This window comes from Miniopterus natalensis, chromosome 3 (genome assembly GCF_054644295.1).
Source record: "Miniopterus natalensis isolate mMinNat1 chromosome 3, mMinNat1.hap1, whole genome shotgun sequence".
NCBI lineage: Eukaryota > Metazoa > Chordata > Mammalia > Chiroptera > Miniopteridae > Miniopterus > Miniopterus natalensis.
This window is the reverse complement of record NC_142083.1, coordinates 97324620-97351729: the sequence shown is the minus strand read 5'-3', so window position 1 is coordinate 97351729 and position 27110 is coordinate 97324620. Positions and strand designations below refer to the sequence as shown.

Here is a 27110-nt window from a genome sequence, read left to right as displayed (position 1 = left end):
TATGGAAGAAAATTATCAAAGAGTAATATAAGAAAGTTTTTCAAAATTTAGAAGTTGTGTCCCATACCTCTTAATTCCCAGCATAGTGAATGAAAAAAGACACTATTTTTATTACTAAAATTTAAAATGCCAGGGATAAAGAGACCCAACAATAATAATCACAAGTATTTATATAGTGCAGACTCTTTGGCAGGCACTAAGTGTTTTACATTTTTTTTTTTTTTTTTTTAAAGGAAAGGGCCTTGGAGCTTAGGAGTGAGGAAGCTAAGGTAATGTGCCTGGAGAGAGGGAGAGGGGGAGGGGAGGGGACAGGGAAAGGGAAAGGCTCAGGTGCCCTCCCAGAGGGAGAGCTCCTGTTTTACATTTTTAACATTTAAAATTCCAACAACACCATTTTGTCAATAAGGAAGCTGAGATGCAGAGTTTAAGAAATTTGCCCGAGGCTACACAGGCAGTCTTCTAGGCAATGTGACTCCAGAGTCCATGCTTCTATTCACTATGCTCTCCTAAAGTCTTCTGGGGCCAGGGGAAGATCACCTACAGAGGTTTCCAGATAAGAAGGGTATCCGATTTCTCAGCAACCAATGAAGGAATGCCTTGAAAATTCTGAGGATAAATGATTTTCCAAAGTGTGTAATTTTATACTGAGCCACAGTTTTCAAAAATGTAGAATAAAGATATTTTTAGACATGTTAGGTATCAAAGTGTTTTCATCCCATGAACTTTCTCAAGAAACTACTCGCCCGGCGGAGCGTGAGCGTGGCTCAGCGGTTGAGCGTCGACCTAGGATCCAGGCGATCGGGGTTCAATTCCCGGTCGGGGCACATGCCTGGGTTGCGGGCTCGATCAGTGACTCTCTCGTCATTGACGTTTCTGTCTCTCTCTCTCCCTCCTTTCCTCTCTCTGAAATCAATAAAGATATATTTAAAAAAAAAAAAGAAAAAAACTACTCAAAGATGTGCTCCAGCCAAACAAGAGAGCAGACCAAAACAGAAAAAACATGGGGTTCAGAAAATCCCATCCAGCCCAGGAGAGAGGTGAAAGGGGACATCAAGGTACAGCAGGCTTGGAGAGCAACAGTCCATGCTGGATCAGGAGCCAGGAAAGCTTCCAGAAAAAGGAAAGTGGAACAGAAACAGTATTGATGCATTTAATTTCATGAAAAGTTGTATTTGGAAGGCTAAGGAAAGATATAAATTAGTGATAATTAGCCTTGGCTGGTGTGACTCAGTTTGCTGTACATCATCCTGTGCATCTAATGGTTGCAGGTTTGATCCCAGTCAGGGCACAAACCAAGGTTGCAGGTCCAATTCACAGTCGGGATGAATATAGAAGGTGACCGATAAATGTTTCTGTCTCCCTCCCTCTCCTTCCTCTCTCTAAAATCAATAAAAACGGGGAAAAAACCATATATGACAAAATATAATCATATTTAGTATTCAGAAATGAATTTTTACATAGTCAATAATGTAAATACTATCTAACAAAAATAAGTTAACTTAGCAGTCATCCATACTAAGAAATGAAGTCAGCCCCGCCTCCTTCATCCTCAGAATTTAGCTTTATATCTCCACTCCACCCATTCCCTCTCATCCCTCAAGGCTTCTTTGCTGCCTTGGATCCTTTCACCTGGCATCTAAGTTCCCTAGTGGTCTATCTCCTGCCAACCTCCTTGCTCTGTCCCTCTCTCCTCCCCCCTTGGGACGTCTGCAAGCTCTAACAAGTCTGGCATGCACTTTCAGGGGCTCTTCCTAATTCCACAACCCCATCTCTCTCTCAGCCTTCAAGACCAGCTTAAGCCTATCACCTCCAAAAAAAGCCTCTCTAAACTCCAAGATTGCATTAAAGACCTAACCAACAACTCTCCCTGTCACAGCAAATGACAGTGTACTGCCAATGCCTGTATGCTTGTCCCTGCTCTGCCATCCACTGGCTGTCAGAACCTATTTACTCATCTGCTGAAATGGAGATATGATTTACCTAACTCTGGGATGCTGAGGATGACAGTGAGCTAATAATAATAAAGCACATAGAGCCTTTCACATAGTGCAATAAAGTATTGTCTGTTCACCACACTGAGCTCCAGGATGTCCGTGGCTGCTCACCAAAGCTCTGCAGAATGCAGTGCCTGTTTGAGCACGAATGTGCTATATTTATGGACCCTTCCAGATCAGAGGTTATGAGGACATAACCAAGGGCCGAGTGTGGGGTGACTCCACACACACACAAACCCAGTTCCAGGAACCCCTTTGGGCTTATAGCCCCACTTGGTTCAGTGACATTTCAGGTAAGCCACCTACGCCTGGGAAAACCTCAACTTGGCTCCTCTCCCAGCCACCTCATTCACAGACACGGGAGGGGTGAAGATATAATACTTTATTCACTAACACGGGCTGAGGATTGTAGTGAGGGGGAAGAGGCCAGTTTCCAGAAATCCCGGCAGGGGATTCGCCATGTCTCCCAGGTCCAGGGCAGTCAGTCCTGCCATGTCACCCTTCCCCAGACCAGGGTGGCCTTGAGTCGTCCTTCCAGGTCAATTCAGCCCCTGGGGGTTGGGGCCCTGGCATGCTCCTCCACAGCCAGGCACTAGCACGCTGCAGCGACAAGAAGGGTGCTCATCTAGCCTCGCACTCGGGGCAGCGCTCAGTGGCAGTGGTGGCCTTGGCGCCAGGCGGTAGCTTGAAGTCTCGGCCACAGACAACACAGATGTAGAGACGGCGCAGCATGTGCGCGCGACGGTGGCGGATGAAGTGCGAGCTGAGGCGGAAGCGCTGGCCGCACTCGCCACACGGGTAGGGCCGCTCGCCCGTGTGCGTGCGCGCGTGCTCCGCCAGGTTGGAGCGGTGGCCGAAACGGCGGCCGCACACGGCGCAGCGGTGCGGCTTCTCGCCCGTGTGCACCCGCCGGTGCTTGGCCAGAGCCGAGCTCTGCGCGAAGCGCGTGCCGCAGTCGGCGCAGGCGTAGGGCCGCTCGCCCGTGTGCGTGCGCCGGTGGCGCGCCAGGCACGAGCTGCCGCCGAAGGCGCGGCCGCAGTCCGGGCAGGCGTAGGGCTTCTCGCCCGTGTGCACGCGCAGGTGCTGTGCGTAGTTGGAGCTCTGGGCGAAGCGGCGGCCGCACTCCGTGCACGCGTACGGCTTCTCCCCGGTGTGGCGCCGCCTGTGCTGCTGCAGGTTCGAGGCGGCTGAGAAGCACTTGTCGCACTCCGGGCACTGGTAGGGCCGCTCGCCAGTGTGTGTGCGGCTGTGTTTGGTCAGCGCCGACTTCTGCGAGAAGCGCTGGCCGCACTCCGTGCATTTGAAGGGCCGCTCGCCAGTGTGTGTGCGGCCGTGTTTGGTCAGCGCCGACTTCTGCGAGAAGCCCCGGCCGCACTCGGGGCATTCGAAGGGCCGCTCACCCGTGTGCGTGCGCGAATGCTTGGCTAGCGTGGACCTGCGCGCAAAAGCACGACCGCAGTCTGGGCACGCATGTGGGCGCGCCGGGTCTGCAGATGGCGCTGTCGCCTTGCTCAGGACCTGCGTGGAGAGGGAGGACTGATGAGTCCTGACCCATAGGCCCAGCAGCAAGAGACCTGGGTCTCCACAAGCAGCCCACTCTCAGTTACCCATATGGAAAACAGGACAGCAAGGGTGCCTGCCTCCTAGCCCTGCTGTGGGCATTAAATTAGATACTGCATTAAAGCTAGCTGCTCTTTATTCAACAAATATTTGTCAAGGGCGTGCAATGTGCCAGGCTGTGTTCTAGACAGTGGGAAATTCAGTACTAGATTTTTAAAATTCGTGCTTTCGGGAAGAATGGATGAGGAGTGCTGGTTTTGGGGAGGCGGGTGCTGCAAATTTAAATAAGGTTAACAAACCACTGATGTAACATAAGCAAAGAACTAAAGGAGGCGAGGAAAAGGGTACAGAGCGCACAGCAAGACCCCAAGGCAGGAGTTTTCCCAGGTAAGACCCAGGAATGGAAAGAAAAATTTCCTAAGGCAGAATGCACGAAGGAGGGAATAATAAATTGGGTGGTCCTGGAGGGGATCTCTTAGCTTAGGGCCTTCTAATATGAATGAGATAGGGAACCATTAGAGATGTTAGACTGTATTGAGCAGGGACATGACCAGATCAGACTCATTTTAAAAGCATCCATCAGGTTGCTGGGGTTGTAGGAGGCTAGAGGGCAAACGCAGGAGCCCAGAGAGGAGGCTGCTGTACAGCAGTCATCTGGCAAGAGAACACAGTGGCTGAGACCCAGGAGACAGGTGAAAAATGAAGGTGGTGAGAAGGGGTCTGCTTCTGAATATATTTTTGCCATTTAAGACCACCAATTTGATAAATAAAATTAGATACGAGATGTAAAGAAAAGAGGAGTCGCCCAGCCAATATGGCTCAGCACTTGAGCACAGCCCTATGATCTAGGAGACCTCAGGTCGATTCCTGGTCAGGGCAGGTGCCCAGGTTTCAGGCTAGATCCCCAGCACCGGGGAGGAGGCAGCAGATCAATGACTCATCATTGATACTTCTCTCTCTCTCCCTTTCTTCTGAAATCAATAAAAATATATTAAAAAAGAAAAAAGAGCTCTCCCGCCACCATTTTAAATCCAGCTCCATACAACACTCCGCCGCCGCTTCGGGGACTCTAAGTGCGCGCCAGGACCTGCCAGCCACCCTCCGCCACCGTGGAGGCCCTGAGTGAGAAGAGCAACACAGAGGCATTCGCAGAGGGATGCAAGATCAACGCGAGCAAGAATCAGCAGGGTGACTGTAAAACGTTTATTGGACGCTTGAGCTGGGATACAAGCAAGAAGGATCGGACTGAATATTTGTCTCGATTTGGGGAAGTTGTAGACTGCACAATTAAAACAGATCCAGTTACCGGAAGATGAAGAGGATTTGGATTTGTGCTTTTCAAAGATGCTGCTAGTGTTGATAAGGTTTTGGAACTGAAGGAACACAAACCGGATGGCAAATTGATAGACCCTAAAAGGGCCAAAGCTTTACAAGGGGAGGAACCCCCAAAAAGGTTTTTGTGGGTGGACTGAGCCCAGATACTTCTGAAGAACAAGTTAAAGAATATTTTGGAGCCTTTGGAGAGACTGAAAATATTGAACTTCCCATAAATACAAAAGCAAATGAAAGAAGAGGTTTTTATCACATATACAGATGAGGAGCCAGTAAAGAAATTGTTAGAAAGCAGATATCATCAAATTGGTTCTGGGAAGTGTGAAATCAAAGTTACCCAACCCAAAGAGGTATATAGGCAGCAACAGCAACAACAAAAGGGAGAAAGAGGCGCTGCAGCTGGTGGAAGAGGTGGTACTAGGGGTCGTAGCCGAGGTCAGGGCCAAAACTGGAACCAAGGACTTAATAACTATTATGATCAAGGATATGGAAATTACAGTAGTGCCTACAGTGGTGATCAAAACTACAGTGGCTATGGCGGCTATGATTATACTGGGTATAACTGTGGGAACTATGGATAGGGACAGGGATATGCAGACTACAGTGGCTAACAGAGCACTTACAGCAAGGCGTCTCTAGGGGGCGGCAATCACCAAAACAAATATCAGCCATACTAAAGGAGGACACTGGCCAAAACAGGAGACTGCTAAAGTAACCTATCTGGCAGGACGACATTGAAGATTGGTCTTCTGTTGCTCTAAGATGATTATTTTGTAATCATCTAGTGTTCAAAACACAACTGTGTCCAACTGTATATAGCCACTAATTAGTTTTCATTGTTTTTACTTTGTCTTTTGTTCTGTGTTATGATTCAACGTGGATTTGTTTATACAAATTTTATTTGTATGATTTCATGTTAAACCTCAAATAAATGCTTCCTTATGTGATTGCTTAAAAAATAATAATAATAAATTTAAAAAGAGTCAAAATTACTCCAAGAATTTTGAATTTAGCAACTACAAAAGTGGAGTTGCCATCTACAGACATGGGGATGGTGGGAATAGCAAGTTACAAGGTGAGATCTCTTTTAGATCAGATCTCCAGTTCCTTTTTTTTTTTTAATGTTTTTATTGATGTCAAAGAGAAGGGAGGGGGAGAGAGAGACAGAAACATAAACGATCAGAAAGCGTCAATGATCAGCTACCTCCTGCACACCCCCTACTGGGGATCCAGCCAGCAGCCCCAGCATGTACCATGAAAGGGATCGGAACCCAGCACATCTCCAATTCTTGACACATCTGGAGCTCAGGAGATAGGACTACCTAGCGATGTTAATTAGCAAGTCATCAGCCTACAGATGGTTTTTAAAGCCTTGGGACGGAATGAGACTACCCAGGGAATGGGCAGAGAACCAGGGCAGCAAGATGAGGAGAAGCCAGTGAGGTAGCAGAAGATGGTGCCTTAGAATCTAGGCCAAAAACAGATCCAGGATTTCAAATAAACCTTTAAGATCCAGCACATAACATGTTTTACGCTGTGAAGAAGGCAGGGGTAAAACCCAAATACAATTCTGAGGCCTGAATTGAAAATGAGCCTGTTTCATGAAGCCTGGGATTCTAGAGATAAAATCAGAAAATGAAAAGTTTTGTAAAAGGCAGGTGAAGGGAGCACATTTTATTAACACTGTATTGTGTTAACATTTTGAATTAACAGTAGAAGGAAGAGGAATATTGAGGGCATAGTGCTCCCGTCTGAGAAAAGAGAAGGCTCATCCAGGGAAAAGTGATGTTGAGTATCTACTGGGGGCCAAGCAATTAGGTACACTAATGACCAAGCGAAATACCTGGCACATATTAAGGACAAGACAATGTTAGCTTCTCCTCATATCTGAGCTCCACAAAGTAGTTATCACAGTCTTATTTTATAGATACGGAAACAGGTTAAGAGAGAATAAGTGACTGTGAGCAGTTAAGGACTTTACTTTTTTTTTTTTTTTAATATATCTTTATTGACTTCAGAGAGAGGAAGGGAGAGGGAGAGAGAGAAAGAAACATCAATGATGAGAGAGTCATTGATCAAGCCCACAACCCGGGCATGTGCCCTGACCAGGAACCGAACCCAGATCGCCTGGATCCTAGGTAAACAACCGCTGAGCCACACCCAGCCGGGCAGGACTTTACTTTCTTAAGTTGCAAGGAGGACAACGTCAAGGCCTTGAAGATCAGAAATCTGTTTTAAACTTCATATATAGTAATAACAGTACAAAGTTTCAACAATGCTAGTTAATGCACATTATTGAATTAAATCTTCCTGTCACCTCCCTGAGTCAGGTCTTATGCTTTGATAATTAAGAAAACGGGAGAAAGATGGCGGCGTAGGTAACAGCGGCATCCGCCGCCTCCCACAACCACATCAAAATTACAACTAAAATACAGAACCACCATCACTCAGAGCCTCCTGAAATCTGGCTGAACAGAAGCCCTACAGCCAGGGAGCTGAAGCAGCAAGAAGACTGGTAGGAGGGGCGGAGACGTGGATCAGGGCTAAATCCTGGAGAAACGTCCTCGGCCCGCACGCAGTGCCGCGGTTTAAACCCGGGAGGGACATCTCGGGGCAGAGGTTTCCCAGAGGAGTGAGGGGGTCCCAGCCTAGGGCTCCAGGGCTGGGAAGAGATGTCCCCACAACTCTGGGCTGTGAAACCAGCGGGGACTGTCTTTGAGGGTCCCAGAGGCTGCGGGAGCCCCAGCAGCTCCTCTTAAACGGCCTGAGCCCCAGCACCGGGCAGTAGCCTGAAAGGACCTGGGACACTCGGGAGGGACTAACCTGCCTGAAATTGGGACAACAGGTGGAGGGGCAGCTTCCTCCCACGCAGAAGGGCTGTCGGAGGCCGTGGCTCCTTTGGGGAGTCCTCCCCGCACACAGCCGGCAGGCAGGCGCCATGTTTGAATTGCCAGCACCTGACTCACACCGTTGGCCCCGCCCCATGGTTCCCGGAGGCCCCGCCCCTCCCCACCTGCAGCTCATCCAGGCCATTTCCAGGGGCTTTTCTGTGGAAATGGCCTCTCCAGCCTCATGCTTAGGACTTTCCTAAAATCTCTCAAACAAGCAGCAGCTGCCCCATAAAGCTTGATAAGCGGCCCCAGGCCTGGCACTAGCGGCAGCTGCATTGGCTCATAGCTTGGCCTCTCCTGGGCACCTCCAAGCCCAGCACAAGTAGCAGCCAACTACGGTTTGCTGTATAGCTCATGCTGGGTGGCCCTGGGCAAGGCACTGGCAGAGGCTGACTTTGCACCTCCAGGGAGGCCCCAGGGACAGTGCACCTGGTGGTCAGACTCCACCACGCTGGATGACAACCCTACCACATCCACGAGTGACACTCAAGGGGCGCACTTGGTGAACCAAAGCTCTACTGAAGTAAATCCTGCTCCATAGGGGTGTCTCCAGCACAGCAGCTCTTTGGCTGTAGTTGCAGCTGGTCCTCACAGCTGACTGGCCTGGGGGTGAGTTCCTCCAAGGGACGCCAACAGCAACCAAGGCTCAACTACAACAGGACAGTGCACACAGCCCACACAGGGGAGCACCTAGAAGAAGGCCCAGCTCAGGTGACTGGGGAGGCTGAGCCACTGGACCCCTACAGGACACCTACTACACAAAGCCACTCTACAAATACTGGGAGACATAGCAGCTCTACCTAACACATAGAAACAATCACCTGGAAGCAGCCAAAATGTGGAGGCAAAGAAACATGTCACAAAGGAAAGAACAGAAGAAATCTCTAGAAGAGGAACTAAATGAAATTGATCCAAGCAAGCTAACAGATACAGAGTTCAGAATTTTGGTTATAAGGATGTTTAAGCAGATGGTTAGGGAAATAACTGAGAAAATTGATAACATAATAAAGTACCAAATTGAAATGAAGGCTACAGGAACTGAAATGAAGAATAATTTACAGGGGATCAACAGTAGAGTAGAGGACACTGAGAATCAAATCAGCAATTTGGAACATGAGGAAATAAAAAACACCCAACCAGAAGAGCAAAAAGAAAAAAGAATCCAGAAATATGAAAATGGTATAAGGAGCCTCTGGGACAACTTCAAGAGGCCCAACATTCATATTATTGGGGTGCCAGAAGGGGAAGAAAGAGGCCAAGAAATTAAAAACCTATTTGAAAAAATAATTACAGAAAACTTCCCCTACCTGGGGAAAGAAATTGACTTACATGTCCAGGAAGCACAGAGGGTCCCAAACAAGAGGAACCCAAAGAGGCCCACAGCAAGACACATCATAATTAAAATGCCAAAGGTTAAAGACAAAGAGAGAATCTTAAAAGCAGCAAGAGAAAAGCAGTTAGTTACCTACAAGGGAGAACCCATACTACTGTCAGCTGATTTCTCAACAGAAACCTTGCAGGCCAGAAGGGGGTGGCAAGAAATATTCAAAGTGATGAAAAACATGGAACTACAACCAAAATTGCTCTACCCAGCAAAGCTGTCATTTAGAATTTAAAGTCAGATAAAAAGCTTCACAGATAAGAAAAAGCTGAAAGAGCTCATCACCACCAGACCAGCATACAGGAAAAGTTGAAGGGTCTTCTTTAAGAAGTAGCTAATGAACAAAAGAACCTGACAAACTAAATAGATCCAGAGACACTGACACATGCAACAGATGATCATATCCCAGAGGAAAGAGGGAAGAGGGATGAAGGGTGGGAAGAGATTAATCAAAGAAGTTATATGCATATATGCATAACCCACGGACACAGTCAATAATGGAGTGAAGGCCTGGGGAGGGGGTGGGAGCGAAGTGGAGGGAGGCAATTGGGGGGAAAAAATGGGACACCTGTAATTCTCTCAACAATAAAGATAAATTAAAAAAAAGAAAATGGGCTCAGGTAGATTAAATTCCTGAATCCAGTGGGATTCAGGACCCTTACTTAACTGTTAGGCTACTCTGTGCTTCCCTGCCCTTGCACAGCCAAGATGTGACAGAGGCTGAACTCCAAGTTCCCAGAACTTTCCAAGAGGGATTCAAAGTTAAAATACAACTTGATACCTTAAATCAAGAAACTTCCCAGAGCCCAGCCGCGCATGGCTCAGAGGCTGAGCATCGACCTAGGATCCAGAAGATCAAGGTTCAATTCCCGGTCAGAGCACAAACATCATCGTTGATGTTTCTGTCTCTCCCCTTCTCCCTTCTTCTGTCTGGAATCAATAAAGATATATTTAAAAAGAAAAAAAAAGAAAAGAAACTCCCCAGAACCCTTTTGGCACAGTCAGAATTCAAGGTCACACTTTCCAGTCTTGCTCTGGGTTTGAAATCTATTGGGCATGTCAGCCATTGTAGAGAGAACTTTTCTTGTTATACCTACATTATTCCTGGGCCTTTTTCCTTTGGCACCCTTGTTTAAAATGACTTTGACCATCCTGAGGACTTCCTTCCGCTGAGCTCACTGACTTAAGAAATTCTTCCCGCCCGGCCGGGTGTGGCTCAGCGGTTGAATGTCAACCTAGGATCCAGGCGATCTGGGTTCGGTTCCTGGTCAGGGCACATGCCCGGGTTGTGGGCTTGATCAATGACTCTCTCATCATTGATGTTTCTCTCTCTCTCTCCCTCTCCTTTCCTCTCTCTGAAATCAATAAAGATATATTAAAAAAAAAAAAAAAGAAATTCTTCCCTCAGGTACTCTTCATACCTGAAGCTCCAGGAGGTGCCTTGGGTGTCCCAGGAAAAATCTTGGTAAGGGCTGAGGCTAGCCCATTAAGACCCCTGACAAGTCACTCCCGTCCCAGGCCTCACTGAACCAAGGAAGGTGAGGTAGGCTAGATGAGATAAAAATTTCCTAACTTGAGGTATGTTCACATCACCGGATGCAAGAGGACTTTAAGTCTTCTGTAGGCACACTTTTATCTCATTATAATCATTATGTATTTATTTTCATGGATATTAGAAAAACAATGCAGTACATAAAACCCACAGGTTCATCAGTATTATTTTTTGGATGAAAATGGGTTTAACAAAAAACAATGTGAATTTATCTGAAAAAAGCATTAAATAAATGAGCACAACAGGTGAGCAATATACATGTATTTGAAGCTCCCCAAATAACAGACTAGGCAGTCATGAAAGGCCCTCACATGTCTTAAATTCTACTATTAGATTTAAAAATGAGAATAAATGGTATTTGCACATGAGGGTCAAATGGGGATACAGTGTAGTACAGTAATATGATAACCCAAGTACTTGAAGTTAGTGATTTTGTCTTCCTGTTTAAATGTTTCTTAACCAGAGCGAAGTTCCCAGGTTCCTCCTCAGCCATTACTTTTCTAATTAATAACAATAACTACCATGTATTGAGCTCTCTGTGCCAGGGACTGTGCTAAGTGCTTTTCACCCATGTACTCGTGTTAAATTCTCACAACCCTTTGGGTTCGGTATCTCTAGCTCCATTTTATAAATAAGGAAATAAGACTCAGAAGTAAACTGACTGACTAGCCAAGGCCCTGCAGCTAATCAATGGCCGAACCAGGGTCTGACCTGGAAGTCTGTCATCACTCAAAACACCTGTTCTCTTAGGCATCCTGCAATTCCATCTCAGTGACAAGTTTGAGGTCACCTACACAGGGTGCATCCCTCCCCTGGGCTCCTTGCAGAATCCACCTTCTTCTTCAAAAATATTTTTATTGACTTTTAGAGAGAGAGGAGGGGAGAGGGAAAGAGAGAGAGAAATACACATGTTACAGCAGAACAGTGATTGCCTTCCATCTGTATGCCCACGACTACAGTTGGAGGTCAAAGCCCTGGCAAGTTCCTACCAGGAATCAAACCAGCAACTTTTTGTTGTGTGGGAAGACTCACGACCAACTGGGCCACACCAGTCCGCGCCAGAACCACCCTTCTTTTTGGTGCTAAGTGCAAAATACCATCCCTATCCTCTAGCTCCTTGCTGCAGGAAGTGTGGTCCACAGACCAGTCATATCAGCATCACTGGGGCCTTGTTAGAATCTCAAGTCCCACCACAGACCTACTACATCAAAACCTTCACTTTAACAAGATTCCCAGGTGATTTGTAAGCACATTAGAATTAAGACACTTCATCCAGAAGAGAGGAGAGCAACTCCTGGGGAAAGCAGGTGGAAAAGTGAAGAGGGTGTTACCGGCTGAAACACCACCTGGGCAGTCTTAGAGGTGAGAAAGGGTCAGGTCTGTTTGAAGCTGGGGCATGGCAAGGGTGGGTGTTGGGTGATGAAGCCAGGACATGGGGTCAGATGGTATAGAGCTTTGCATGCCAGGCCTAGGAGCTGAGACTTGATCCTGAGGGAAACAGGAACCACTCAAAGGCTTAAGCCAAGAGAGAGAGGACCGAAGCACAGAGTTCTGAGAAAATCGTTGTCTTCATTAAAGAGGCTGGATTCTCACAGGCAGTGAGAGAATGCTTCAGCGCCCGCGTGCAGCATAACGCAGGCCTGTCCCGGACAAGGACTGGCCATGGGGCTGGGTGACAGCTGAGAGTTACAGGATGTCAGCACTGGAAAGACCTTCGAGATCACAATTTTCACAGAAACTGAGACTCAGGGAAGACACACAGCAAGTTCATGATCTATCTTGTGGGCACAGCCCTGTGCTAAATGTTTGTGGGATGTGTGTGAGGAATCCTCCTTTCCACCCTCCTCCTCCAAATCAGTCACCCAGGTAATGCTTACTGTGGCCTTCAAAACTCTTCCTTCCATTACCTCATTTTACAGATGAGAAAGCCAGGGCAAAGCTGATAAATGGTGGAGCTAGGATCTGAACCAATGCTTTTTCTGCTACATGGACCTCTTAGCGTCTACCCTACCTACATCTCATGACTAGCCATGCCACCCTCCTCCATCCCATCCTTAGCTCCAGCCAGTCCAATCAAGGTTCCCAAACATCCCCTCCTTCCTGTCTTGTCTCCACATGGCCTCTTCTTCCCACAGCAGCCAGAAAATCTTCTAAAGAGAAAACCCAATGTCCCTCTTCTGATTGAGGCTTCTGGTGGCACCACATAACCTCACACAGGGTGTTCAATTCCTGTTCTGGCCTCCATACCTTTAACTCTCTGCCCATCTCCTCTGAGCCTCTGCTTTGCCGTTTTCTCCCCCTGGAATGCCCATCCTCTGCCCCATTTGCCAGATCCCCACTAAGCTTTCTCTGTGAAGCCTCCCCCACTGCCTTGAGTTGTCTGCCGTCCACCCTCTGTCTAGGCCTCCATGTCGGTTACCGCTTTCACCCCCAGCCCCAGGATTCAATCCAAAAAGGCCTTTGATAAAAATGAGTTGAAAGATTGCCCAAAGGGCGACCTAGACCAAGGTCCTAAACTTTACAAAGAAGAATAATGACAGCAGCAAATATTTACATAGTGTTTATTATGTACCATACACAGTTCTAACTCTTTACATGTATTAACTCACTTCATCCTCACAACACTAAGAAGTAGAGGCTGGTATGATTTTCCTTTTACAAATGAAGAAAGTGAGGCACAAAGTGGTTAAGCATCTTGCCCAAGATCTTACAGCTGGTAAATGATGGAGTTGGAAGTCCACCCTAAGCCCTGGAGTCTGAGTTCTTTATTTATTTTTCTCTAAACTTTAGAAAAAAAAAAAGTGTATTGATTTTAGAGAGGAAAGGAAAGGGAGATAGAAACATCAATGATGAGTCATTGATTGGCTGCCTCCCGATTGCCTCCTACTGGGGATCAAGCTGGCAACCTGGGCATGTGTCCTGATCTGGAATCTAACTGCTATTGCCTGGATCAAAGGTTGAGGCTCAACCGCTGAGCCACCCTGGCCAGGCTGAGTTCTTAACTTACAGGTGGAATGGGGAGATCAGGAGATCCACAGGCCCAGAAGAGGCCAACTAAGCTAGGATGATGGGCCAAGGAGGCCTGAGAAAAACACACCTAAACAGTTATTTCCACTGCTAGAAGAGGCCAAAGCAGCTAGCCCCGGCCCCCAGGGCCCACCCACCACACCCACAAGGGGGCGGCACAACGCTCTTTCCCTGGGAACTGGCTCCCTTGTAGGAAGAAATCAGAGCCTGGGCTCAGAGACCTGGCCCAGCCAGAGTTCCCCAGCTGTAGGCAGGGTTGCACTGGCTAAGGGAGAGTTCTGTGGGTTTCTGGGAATTGTGGCAGTTCGGGCCTTGAATGGGAAAATCTAACTCATATTCTGATATTAAAATTCCTCTCTTTAAACCTTCATCACCCTCACAATAAATCCCAAATGCCCTACCTGGCCTGCCAAACACGCTAAGCTCATCCATGCCACAGCATGACTGAACCACCTGCCCTCACTTCTCCCAGTGCCCCACTCACTCCCTCTGGGCCACTGAAAGGCCCAAGTCTTCTGCCTGGAGTAGTCACTCACCTCACCCCCCACTCTCACTGGTCTCAGATAAGCCACCTCTTTACTAACTGTGAGACCTTGGGCCAGTCACCAAACTGTCAAGCTTCCTGAGCCTCAGTTTCCTCATCTGTGACATGGAGCAAATACAACCTATGTCACAGAACTGAGGTGCTTAAAACAGTGTCTGGAGAATAGTAAATGTTACTGTTGCCTAATCTGGCCCCTCCCTCACCCCAGGTCTGCATTAATTTCCCAGCTCTGGGCCTCCAGCCTGGTGCCTGCTCTCATCACCTAGGACTGTAGCCGCCTGGCTACTCAGCAGTCCAACACTGCACACATCAGGCTCCCTGGGGAAGCGAAGAGAGCATTTACTTGGAGCCCCCAGGGGCAGTGGGCAGGAGGATGCGTTGCTAACCCTCAGGTTCTAGATTTGAGATTCAGGGGAAAGCAGGGGCAGGGTCCCTGGCTTCTGTGTGACCGAGGCTGGGCCGGGACCAGCTTAGGGGCAACAGGGCCTCGGGGTGGGGGACACGTACCTCCTTGTTGTCCATGGGGATCTTGAGTTTCACCACCTCATACTTCGCCTCGCCCTCCTCCTCCTCACCCTTCACCAGCAGCACCATCTCCTCCTGCATCTCCTCCTCCTCCTCCTCCTCCGTCTGCTGTTCGCCGGGCATCTTGGTATCCTAGGGCGGGCAGCTGGGTCAGAAGCTCAGGACCCACCCCGCACCATGGCTGTGGCCCAGGCCAGGCGGTTCGGCCGCGGCTTTCCTAGCCCGACCCTGGCTTCTGGGTCTGGCGCTCCCCCCTCCCGCCCCAGCTCGGGCCTAGGCACCAACCCTTCCCCGGGACCAGCTCCGAAGACACTGGTTCACGTGAACTCCTGCGGGTTTTCAAGGCCCTGAACAATTTAAAATCTCCAGTCCTAGAGAGTCGCCACCCCCCGCGCTGAGTCACCCCTCGGCGCCGGCTTGGGTCAGCGGCCGGGAGCTCTAGGGCGTCGTCTGGAGACCGGATCTGGAAGGAGACCATAGGGAGCGTCCACTCACCAGCGTCCGGTTCCGCGTTCGCTCAGCCAGGACACCGCTCCCAGGGTTTGGGCACTGGAGATGCTCCCGGGGCGGGGCGGGGCTTCGGAGGCGGACGGTCATTGGTCAGAACACCTAACCCCGCCCCCTAGGGGAGGGATCCAGAGGACCCAAGCATCCGGTCCAAACTGCGCCAGGACTGAAGAGGAGTCCTTTGCTGGCGCCCTCCGCTGTCCCCAACTCCCAGGACCCCAGTCCGCTTAACCCCGGATTTAGGGTCGTCGCCGTCCGGCTGTAGCCTACCTACACGGCTTGTCTCCCGCGGCCGGCGCGGAGGTCTCCGCTGCAGCCCCGCACATCCACGGCTCCCAGAGTAGGCCACGTGCGCTCCAGCCTTGTCCTGGGCCTCCCGCGGGCGCCCCGCCTGGAGGGCGGACCCTGTTGTCTCTTCAGCTCTTCCCTTTTCCTCTCCTCGTCTGAGGCGAATTCTTTACAGCTGTTGGTTTTCCGGTCCCCGGGTCTCTAGGACATCCTCCTCGAGTATGTACTCACCAAGTCAACCGGCACAAAAAGCTACCGCTGCCCTGCCGTGTGGTGTGCCTACTACGGGCCAGTGTTCCGCTAAGCGTTTCACACACCTGATCTCTTTTAAAAATTAAATGTATTGGGGTAAAATATCGCCACCCAAAGTTCAGTCTCCTTCGGACATATGTTTGACGCTCTCTACCCTCTTCCTCCCCCACCTCTTCTCCTGTGTTGTCTGTATCTATGAGTTTGTTGACCTCTTTTGATCTACACAGAGGTGGGTCCATTTTACCTACGGGCTAACTGAAGTTCTGGGAAGTAAGCTGATTTACCTAAATTATACAGTAAGGATTCTCATAGCATCCCCCAGAACCCAGTAGCCTAGGTGGAAATTTGGTACCTCACAGGACAAATCTAGTCCACAGAAATACCTTGTTTGACCCTCAGGGTGTTTTAACACTTATAGATTCATTTTTTTAAAAAAAGTCTTTTCCAGCTTTTTATTTCCAAAATTGGGATATTTCATTTAAAGAGTCTCTATTTCCCATTGGGGCAACTAAGAATCACAAATGATGAAAGAGTAACATTTCAGTAAATGCTTAAAATCCCTACCTTGCCTTTTTACTACAGCTCTGTGTGGGAATCAAGAATATTTCCCTTTGACAAATGAGGAAACTAAAAGCTTTGTTCTAAGTCCCATAGCTGGTAAGTAGCAGATTCCAAAGCTCATGTTCTTTCTGTTGCACCAAACTCTCAGAAATGAAGTTACCCAAGGAAACTGGTAGCAGAGCCAGGACTCAAACCTGTGCCTCAGTCTGCAGAACCCAGAGCATAATTTGGATGTTGGGATTAAATGTGGTCAAGTTTTTGTTTTTCCCCAGGGCTGGGAAAAGGTGTCAGATGCCTGGATAGTCACACTCAAGATCCCTAAGCCACTTTGATTGTGTTCCTTCTCTCAAGTAGTCATTGAGCCCAACTATGTGCCTGGCACCATTGTAGGTATTGGAGATGCAGTAGTGAAGGAAGCAGACAAAAATCTTCACTACTATGGTCCTTCTAAGGGTGTAAAAAATGTAAACAGTAAGATAATTTCTGACCCTGATTAGGTGCAAGGAGGAAATATAGCAGGAGGATGTGAAAGGGAGTGGTATGGTTGGGGGCTTCTTGAATGTGGGCAGGGAAGGCATCTGTGTGGAAATATTATTTGAGATGCCTTGAATGAAAACATTAGCCATTTGAAACTCTGGAGGAAGAGTGTTCTAAAGAGAAATAAAGAGGCATTAAGGTAGGAAAGCATTTGGCATAATTGAGAACAGGCTTGTGCCCTTGCTGGTGTGACTCGGTTGGAGCATCCTACCATACACGTAAAGATCCCAGGTTTGATTCCTGGTCAGGGCACATACCCAGGTTGCAGGTTCAATTCCAGGTTGCAACACATACAGGAAGTAACAGATTAATGTTTCTCACTATCTCCCTAAAATCAATAAAAACGGGGGGGGGACCCCACAACCTTGTATAACAAGTAAAATGTAATGCTATCTAGTATATAGGAATTGACTTTTACATAATGAATAATGTAAATAATAACAAAAATAACATAGCAGTCATCCAAGCTAAAAAATGAGGTCAGCCCCACCTCCCTCATCCTCAGAATTTAGCTTCTTTATATCTCCACTCCACCCATCCCCTCATCCCTCAAGGCTTCTTTGCTGCCTTGGATCCTTTCACCTGGCATCTAAGTTCCCTAGTGGTCTATCTCCTGCCAACCTCCTTGCTCTGTCCCCCTTTCTCGTCCCCCCTTGGGACGGCTGCAAGCTCTAACAAGTCTGGCATGCACTTTCAGGGGCTCTCCCTAATTCCACAACCCCATCTCTCTCTCAGCCTTCAAGACCAGCTTAAACCTATCACCTCCAAGAAAAGCCTCTCTAAACTCCAAGATTGCATTAAAGGCCTAACCAACAACTCCCCCTGTCACAGCAAATGACAGTGTACTGCAAATGCCTGTATTCTTGTCCCTGCTCTGCCATCCACTGGCTGTCAGAACCTATTTACTCATCTGCTGAAATGGAGATATGATTTACCTAACTCTGGGATGCTGAGGATGACAGTGAGCTAATAATAATAAAGCACATAGTGCAATAAAGAGCCTTTCACATAGTGCAATAAAGTATTGTCTGTTCACCACAATGAGCTCCAGGATGTTCATGGCTGCTCACCAAAGCTCTGCAGAATGCAGTGCCTGTTTGAGCACGAATGTGCTATATTTATGGGCCCTTCCAGATCAGAGGTTATGAGAACATAACCAAGGGCCAAGTGTGGGGTGACTCCACACAAACAAACCCAGTTCCAGGAACCCCTTTGGGCTTATAGCCCCACTTGGTTCAGTGACATTTCAGGTAAGCCACCTAGGCCTGGGAAAACCTCAACTTGGCTCCTCTCCCAGCCACCTCATTCACAGACACGGGAGGGGTGAAGATATAATACTTTATTCACTAACACGGGCTGAGGATTGTAGTGAGGGGGAAGAGGCCACAGTTTCCAGAAATCCCGGCAGGGGATTCGCCATGTCTCCCAGGTCCAGGGCAGTCAGTCCTGCCATGTCACCCTTCCCCAGACCAGGGTGGCCAGGATTATGGTCTAGGTTAATTCTCCTGGGGGTTGGGACCCTAACTCACCAAGCCTCAGCCAGACACTAGCACGCTGCAGCGACAAGTAGGGTGCTCATCTAGCCTCGCACTCGGGGCAGCGCTCAGTGGCAGTGGTGGCCTTGGAGCCAGGGGGTAGCTTGAAGTCTCGGCCACAGACAACACAGATGTAGAGACGGCGCAGCATGTGCGCGCGACGGTGGCGGATGAGGTTTGTGCTGAGGCGGAAGCGCTGGCCGCACTCGCCACACGGGTAGGGCCGCTCGCCCGTGTGCGTGCGCAAATGATCCACCAGGTTGGAGCGGTGGCGAAAGCAATGGCCACACACCTCACAGCGGTGCGGCTTCTCGCCCGTGTGTTTTTGCCGGTGCTTGGCCAGAGCCGAGCTCTGGGCAAAGCTCGTGCCGCATTGGGCACAAATGTAAGGCCGCTCCCCTGTGTGCGTGCGCCGGTGGCGCACCAGGCACGAACTGGCGCTGAAGGCGCGTCCGCAATCCGGGCACGTGTAGGGCTTCTCGCCCGTGTGCACGCGCAGGTGCTGTGTGTAGTTGGAGCTCTGGGCGAAGCGGCGGCCGCACTGCGAGCACGCGTATGGCTTCTCCCCAGTGTGGCACCGCCTGTGCTGCTGCAGGTTCGAGGCGGCGGTGAATCGCTTGTCGCACTCCGGGCACTGGTAGGGCCGCTCGCCTGTGTGCATGCGGGTGTGCTTGGCTAGCGTGGACCTGCGCGCAAAAGCACGGCCGCATTCTGGGCACGCATGTGGGCGCGCCGGGTCTGCAGATGGCGCTGGCGCCTGGCTCGGGACCTGCGTGGAGAGGGGGGACAGATGAGTCCTGACCCATTCGCCCAAGAGTAAGAGACCTGGGTCATCACAGGCCGCAACCTCTCAGTTACCTGTGTGGAAAACAGGACAGCAAGGGTGCCTGCCTCCTAGCCCTGCTGTGCGCATTAAATTAGATACTGCATTAATGCACGTAGCACAACACCCCGTGTCATATTAGCTATTTTTTATTAATTCAATAAATATTTGTTAAGGGCATTCTAGGGTCTTATAGGCACTGGGGAATTCAATATCATGTTTTCTAAATTCGTGCTTTGGGAGAAAATGGACAAGGAGTGCTGGTATGGGGGCGGGGGGAGTGTGGCATATTGAAATAATGTTAACAAACCACTGATGTAACATTAGCAAAAGAACTAAAGGACATTAGAAAGCATGGTAAAGAGCGCACAGCAAGACCCCGAAGCAGGAGTTTTCCCAGGTAAGACCCAGTAAAAATGGCAAGAAAAAATGCCTAGGGCAGAAATCGGGGAGGGGGGGAGCGGCGCCTTAATAAAGAAGGTGGTCCTGGAGGGAATCTGGTAGCTTATGGAGTGTAATATGAACGACAAGGGAACCATTAGAGGAGATGTTAGACTGTATTGAGCAGGGACATGACCAGATCAGACTCATTTTAAAAGCATCCATCAGGTTGCTGGGGTTGTAGGAGGCTAGAGGGCAGACGCAGGAGCCCAGAGAGGAGGCTGCTGTACCGCAGTCATCAGGCAAGAGAACACAGTGGCTGAGACCCAGGAGACAGGTGAAAAATGAAGGTGGTGAGAAGGGGTCTGCTTCTGAATATATTTTTTCCAATTGAGACAACAAATTTTATAAATAAGATTTGATATGAGATATAAAGAAAAGAGTCAAAATTACACCAAGGATTCTGAATTTAGAACTACAAAAGTGGAGTTGCCGTCTGCAGACATGAGGATGGTGGCAGAGCAAGTTAAAAGGTGAGATCTGTTCCAATTCACATCTCTACTTCTTGACACATCTGGAGCTCAGGAGATAGGCCTAGCTAGAAATGCTAATTAGCAAGCCATCAGCCTACAGATGGTTTTTAAAGCCTTGAGACCAAATGAGACTACCCAGGGAATGGGCAGAGAGAACCAGGGCAGCAAGATAGTGTCTTAAAAGACAGACCAAAAACAAATCCACATTTGTTTGTTTTTTCTCAATTCTCACGTGAGGGTATTTTTTCCATTGCTTTTAAGAGAGAGAGGAATGGAGAGAGAAAGATAGAAACATCCATGTGAGAGAGACATATCGATTGGTTCCCTCCCAAACGTGCCCTGACCAGGGCCTGGGAATGAGATAGCGAAGGAGGTACTTGCCCTTGACCGGAATGCAAACCAAGACCCTTCACTCCATGGGTTAGCGCTCTAAACACTGAGCCAAACCAGCTAGGGCCAAATCCCCGCTTTTTAATAAACGTTTAAGAGCCAGCACATAACATGTTTTACGCTGTGAAGAAGGCAGGGGTAAAACCCAAATACAGTTTTGAGGCCTGAATTGAAAATGAGCCAGTTTCATGAAGCCTGGGCTTTTAAGATAAAACCAGAAAAAGAAATGTTTTGTAAAAGGCAGGTGAAGGGAGCATGTTTTATTAACACTGTATTGTGTTAACATTTTGAATTAATAGTAGAAGGAAGAGGAATATTGAGGACATAGTGCTCCCGTCTGAGAAAAGAGAAGGCTCATCCAGGGAAAAGTGATGTTGAGTATCTACTGGGGGCCAAGCAATTAGGTACATTAATGACCAAGCGAAATACCTGGCACATATTAAGGACAAGACAATGTTAGCTTCTCCCCATATCTGAGCTCCAAACAGTAGTTATCACAGTCCTATTTTATAGATAAGGAAACAGGTTAAGAGAGGGTGACAGCTTGTGAGCACTTAAGGACTTTACTTTCTTATGTTGCAAGGACAACTTCAGGGCCTTGAAGATCAGAAATCTGGTTTAAACTGCATATATAATAACACTGTAAAATTTCAACAATGCTAGTTTATGTACATTATTGTATTAAATTTTCCTGTCACCCCCTTGAGTCAGGTCTTATGCATTGATAATTAAGAAAAGGGGCTCAGTTAGATTAAATTCCCGAATCCGGTGGGATTCAGGACCCTTACTTAACTGGTAGGCTACTCTGTGCTTCCCTGCCCTTGCATAGCCAAGATGTCACAGAGGCTGGACTCCAAGTCCCCAGAACTTTCCAAGAGGGATTCAAAGTTAAAATACAACTTGATACCTTAAATCAAGAAACTTCCCAGAATGCATTTGGAACAGTCAGAATTCAAGGTCACACTTTCCAGTCTCACTCTGGGTTTGAAATCTATTGGGTATGCCAGCCATTGTGGAGAGAACTTTTTTTATTATACCTACATTTTTCCTGGCTCCTTTTTCTTTGGCACCCTCTTTAAGATGACTTTGACCATCTGAGGACTTCCTTCTGCTGGGCTCACTGACTTAAGAAATTCTTCCCTCAGGGACTCTTGGTCCCGGAGGCTCCAGGAAAAATCTTGGTAAGGGCTGAGGCTAGCCCATTAAGACCCCGGGCAAGTTACTCCCTTCCCAGGCCTCACTGAACCAAGGAAGGTGAGGTAGGCTAGATGAGATAAAAATTTCCCAGCTTGAGGTATGCTCACATCACAGGATGTGAGAGGATTCTAAGTCCTCTGTAGTCACACTTTTATCTCATTTAATCATTGTGTATTTATTTTCATAGATATTAGAAAAACAATGGAGCACATGAAACCCACAGGTTCATCAGTACTATTTTTTGGATGAAAATGGGTTTAACAAAAACAATTGAATCCATCTGAAAAAAGCATTAAATAAATGAGCACAGCAGGTGAGCAATGTACAAGCACTTGAAGCTCCCCAAATACCAGGCTAGGTGGTCATTTAAAGGCCCTCATATGTCTTAAATTCTACAACTATTAGATTTAAAATGAGAATAAATGGTATGTGCACTACAACATGAGAGTCCAATGGGGATACAATGTAGTACAGTAATATGATAACCCAAGTACTTGAAGTTAGTGATTTTGTCTTCCTGTTTAAATGTTTCTTAACCAGAGCGAAGTTCCCAGGTTCCTCCTCAGCCATTACTTTTCTAATTAATAACAATAACTACCATGTATTGAGCTCTCTATGTGCCAGGGACTGTGCTAAGTGCTTTTCACCCATGTACTCGTGTTAAATTCTCACAACCCTTTGGGTTCGGTATCTCTAGCTCCATTTTATAAATAAGGAAATAAGACTCAGAAGTAAACTGACTGACTAGCCAAGGCCCTGCAGCTAATCAATGGCCGAACCAGGGTCTGACCTGGAAGTCTGTCATCACTCAAAACACCTGTTCTCTTAGGCATCCTGCAATTCCATCTCAGTGACAAGTTTGAGGTCACCTACACAGGGTGCATCCCTCCCCTGGGCTCCTTGCAGAATCCACCTTCTTCTTCAAAAATATTTTTATTGACTTTTAGAGAGAGAGAAGGGGAGAGGGAAAGAGAGAGATAAATATGCATGTTACAGCAGAACAGTGATTGCCTTCCACCTGTATGCCCACGACTACAGTTGGAGGTCAAAGCCCTGGCAAGTTCCTACCAGGAATCAAACCAGCAACTTTTTGTTGTGTGGGAAGACTCACGACCAACTGGGCCACACCAGTTGGGGCCAGAACCACCCTTCTTTTTGGTGCTATGTGCAAAATACCATCCCTATCCTCTAGCTCCTTGCTGCAGGAAGTGTGGTCCACAGACCAGTCATATCAGCATCACTGGGGCCTTGTTAGAATCTCAAGTCCCACCACAGACCTACTACATCAAAACCTTCACTTTAACAAGATTCCCAGGTGATCTGTACTCATGTTAGATTTAAGACACTTCATCCAGAAGAGAGGAGAGCAACTCCTGGGGAAAGCAGGTGGAAAAGTGAAGAGGGTGTTACCGGCTGAAACACCACCTGGGCAGTCTTAGAGGTGAGAAAGGGTCAGGTCTGTTTGAAGCTGGGGCATGGCAAGGGTGGGTGTTGGGTGATGAAGCCAGGACATGGGGTCAGATGGTATAGAGCTTTGCATGCCAGGCCTAGGAGCTGAGACTTGATCCTGAGGGAAACAGGAACCACTCAAAGGCTTAAGCCAAGAGAGAGAGGACCGAAGCACAGAGTTCTGAGAAAATCGTTGTCTTCATTAAAGAGGCTGGATTCTCACAGGCAGTGAGAGAATGCTTCAGCGCCCGCGTGCAGCATAACGCAGGCCTGTCCCGGACAATGACTGGCCATGGGGCTGGGTGACAGCTGAGAGTTACAGGATGTCAGCACTGGAAAGACCTTCGAGATCACAATTTTCACAGAAACTGAGACTCAGGGAAGACACACAGCAAGTTCATGATCTATCTTGTGGGCACAGCCCTGTGCTAAATGTTTATGGGATGTGTGTGAGGAATCCTCCTCTCCACCCTCCTCCAAATCAGTCACCCAGGTAATGCTTACTGTGGCCTTCAAAACTCTTCCTTCCATTACCTCATTTTACAGATGAGAAAGCCAGGGCAAAGCTGATAAATGGTGGAGCTAGGATCTGAACCAATGCTTTTTCTGCTACATGGACCTCTTAGCGTCTACCCTACCTACATCTCATGACTAGCCATGCCACCCTCCTCCATCCCATCCTTAGCTCCAGCCAGTCCAATCAAGGTTCCCAAACATCCCCTCCTTCCTGTCTTGTCTCCACATGGCCTCTTCTTCCCACAGCAGCCAGTAAATCTTCTAAAGAGAAAACCCAATGTCCCTCTTCTGATTGAGGCTTCTGGTGGCACCACATAACCTCACACAGGGTGTTCAATTCCTGTTCTGGCTTCCACACCCTTAACTCTCTGCCCATCTCCTCTGAGCCTCTGCTTTGCTGTTTCCTCCTCCTGGAATGCCCATCCTCTGCCCCATTTGCCAGATCCCCACTAAGCTTTCTCTGTGAAGCCTCCCCCACTGCCTTGAGTTGTCTGCCATGCACCCTCTGTCTAGGCCTCCATGTCGGCTTCTGCTTTCACCCCCAGCCCCAGGATTCAGTCCAAAAGGCCTTTGATAAAAATGAGTTGAAAGATTGCCCAAAGGGCGACCTAGACCAAGGTCCTAAACTTCACAAAGAAGAATAATGACAGCAGCAAATATTTACATAGTGTTTATTATGTACCATGCACAGTTCTAACTCTTTACATGTATTAACTCACTTCATCCTCACAATGCTAAGAAGTAGAGGCTGGTATGATTTTCCTTTTACAAATGAAGAAAGTGAGGCACAAAGTGGTTAAGCATCTTGCCCAAGATCTTACAGCTGGTAAATGATGGAGATGGAAGTCCGCCCTAAACCCTGGAGTCTGAGTTCTTTATTTATTTTTCTCTAAACTTTAGAAAAAAAAAAAAAGTGTATTGATTTTAGAGAGGAAAGGAAAGGGAGATAGAAACATCAATGATGAGTCATTGATTGGCTGCCTCCCGATTGCCTCCTACTGGGGATCAAGCTGGCAACCTGGGCATGTCCCCTGATCTGGAATCTAACTGCTACTGCCTGGATCAAAGGTTGAGGCTCAACCGCTGAGCCACCCTGGCCAGGCTGAGTTCTTAACTTACAGGTGGAATGGGGAGATCAGGAGATCCACAGGCCCAGAAGAGGCCAACTAAGTTAGGATGATGGGCCAAGGAGGCCTGAGAAAAACACACCTAAACAGTTATTTCCACTGCTAGAAGAAGCCAAAGCAGCTAGCCCCCGCTCCCAGGGCCCACCCACCACACCCACAAGGGAGCAGCACAACGTTCTTTCCCTGGGAACTGGCTCCCTTGCAGGAAGAAATCAGAGCCTGGGCTCAGAGACCTGGCCCAGCCAGAGTTCCCCAGCTGTAGGCAGGGTTGCACTGGCTAAGGGAGAGTTCTGTGGGTTTCTGGGAATTGTGGCAGTTCAGGCCTTGAATGGGAAAATCTAACTCATATTCTGATATTAAAACTCCTCTCTTTAAACCTTCATCACCCTCACAATAAATCCCAAATGCCCTACCTAACCTGCCAAATACCCTAAGCTCATCCATGCCACAGCATGACTGAACCACCTGCCCTCACTTCTCCCAGTGCCCCACTCACTCCCTCTGGGCCACTGAAAGGCCCAGGTCTTCTGCCTGGAGTAGTCACTCACCTCACCCCCCACTCTCACTGGTCTCAGATAAGCCACCTCTTTACTAACTGTGAGACCTTGGGCCAGTCACCAAACTGTCAAGCTTCCTGAGCCTCAGTTTCCTCATCTGTGACATGGAGCAAATACAACCTATGTCACAGAATTGAGGTGCTTAAAACAGTGTCTGGAGAATAGTAAATGTTACTGTTGCCTAATCTGGCCCCTCCCTCACCCCAGGTCTGCATTAATTTCCCAGCTCTGGGCCTCCAGCCTGGTGCCTGCTCTCATCACCTAGGACTGTAGCCGCCTGGCTACTCAGCAGTCCAACACTGCACACATCAGGCTCCCTGGGGAAGCGAAGAGAGCATTTACTTGGAGCCCCCAGGGGCAGTGGGCAGGAGGATGCGTTGCTAACCCTCAGGTTCTAGATTTGAGATTCAGGGGAAAGCAGGGGCAGGGTCCCTGGCTTCTGTGTGACCGAGGCTGGGCCGGGACCAGCTTAGGGGCAACAGGGCCTCGGGGTGGGGGACACGTACCTCCTTGTTGTCCATGGGGATCTTGAGTTTCACCACCTCATACTTCGCCTCGCCCTCCTCCTCCTCACCCTTCACCAGCAGCACCATCTCCTCCTGCATCTCCTTCTCCTCCTCCTCCTCGGTCTGCTGTTCGCCGGGCATCTTGGTGTCCTAGGGCGGGCAGCTGGGTCAGAAGCTCAGGACCCACCCCGCACCATGGCCGTGGCCCAGGCCAGGCGGTTCGGCCGCGGCTTTCCTAGCCCGACCCTGGCTTCTGGGTCTGGCGCTCTCCCCTCCCGCCCCAGCTCGGGCCTAGGCACCAACACTTTCCCGGGACCAGCTCCGAAGACACTCTTTCACCCCACTCATCCCAGCGTTAGAGGCCCTAAAGAGTTCTAATCTCCAGTCCCAGGGAGTCCCACCCTCCCGCGCTGAGTCACTCCTCGGCGCCAGGTTCCGCGGCCGGGAGCAATAGGGCACCGGCTGGAGCCGGTTTCGGGGCGGAGACCCTGGGGGTGCGCACTCACCAGCTGCCGGTTCCGCATTTGCGCAACCCCAGGACAGGGCTCCCAGGCTTTGGGCGCTCCGGCGGCTCTGCGCGCGGGGCGGGGCCACGGGGGCGGACGGTCATTGGTCAGAACACCTAACTCCGCCCCCTTGGGGGAGGGAGCCAGAGGATCCGGGCGTCTGGTCCGAACTGCCCCAGGAGTATGGAGAGCCCTGGAGCTAGCGCCTCCCGTTGTCCCCAGCTCCCAGGACCCCAGTCCGCTTAACCCCGACTCCGAAGGGCCTCGCCGTCCGGCTGTAACCTACCTTCCCGGCTTGTCTCCCGCGGCCGGCGGTCTCCGCTGCAGCCCAGCGCGTCCGCTCCGTCCGAAATAGGCCACGTGCGCCCCAGCCCCGGCCTGGGCCTCTCGCTGGCGCCCCGCCTGGAGGGCGGACCCTGTTGCCTGCTCAGCTCTTTCCTCTTTTTCCTCCTTTTCTCCTTTTGCTGGCGTCACTTTTCTGGTCTCCCGGTCTCTGGAATATCTTGCCGTTCGAATACATACCAAATCAACCGCCCCCAAAGCTACCGCTGCCCTGTCCAGTGTGGTGTGCCTACTGTGCGCCAGCGTCATATTAAGCGTTTCACACACCTGACCTCTTTTATAATTAAATGTATTGGG

The 27110-nt window shown here is 49.0% G+C and overlaps 2 protein-coding genes and 1 pseudogene across 2 annotated transcripts; 1 reads left to right on the top strand and 2 right to left on the bottom strand.

Annotated features, from left to right (window-relative positions):
- Positions 1-2361: 2361 nt before the first annotated feature.
- Positions 2362-15025, bottom strand: LOC107541499 (uncharacterized). The gene is made up of 2 exons (XM_087815799.1): positions 14789-15025; positions 2362-3512 (listed from the first exon to the last, which is right to left on the bottom strand). The coding sequence occupies exons 1-2, from the start codon at positions 14927-14929 to the stop codon at positions 2616-2618; spliced, it is 1038 nt and encodes a 345-aa protein (XP_087671925.1). The 5' UTR covers positions 14930-15025; the 3' UTR covers positions 2362-2615.
- Positions 4254-5512, top strand: LOC148093589 (heterogeneous nuclear ribonucleoprotein D-like; annotated as a pseudogene).
- A 3250-nt stretch (positions 15026-18275) lies between the features above and the next one.
- Positions 18276-26203, bottom strand: LOC107541500 (uncharacterized). The gene is made up of 2 exons (XM_087815801.1): positions 25966-26203; positions 18276-19255 (listed from the first exon to the last, which is right to left on the bottom strand). The coding sequence occupies exons 1-2, from the start codon at positions 26104-26106 to the stop codon at positions 18527-18529; spliced, it is 870 nt and encodes a 289-aa protein (XP_087671927.1). The 5' UTR covers positions 26107-26203; the 3' UTR covers positions 18276-18526.
- Positions 26204-27110: the final 907 nt, after the last annotated feature.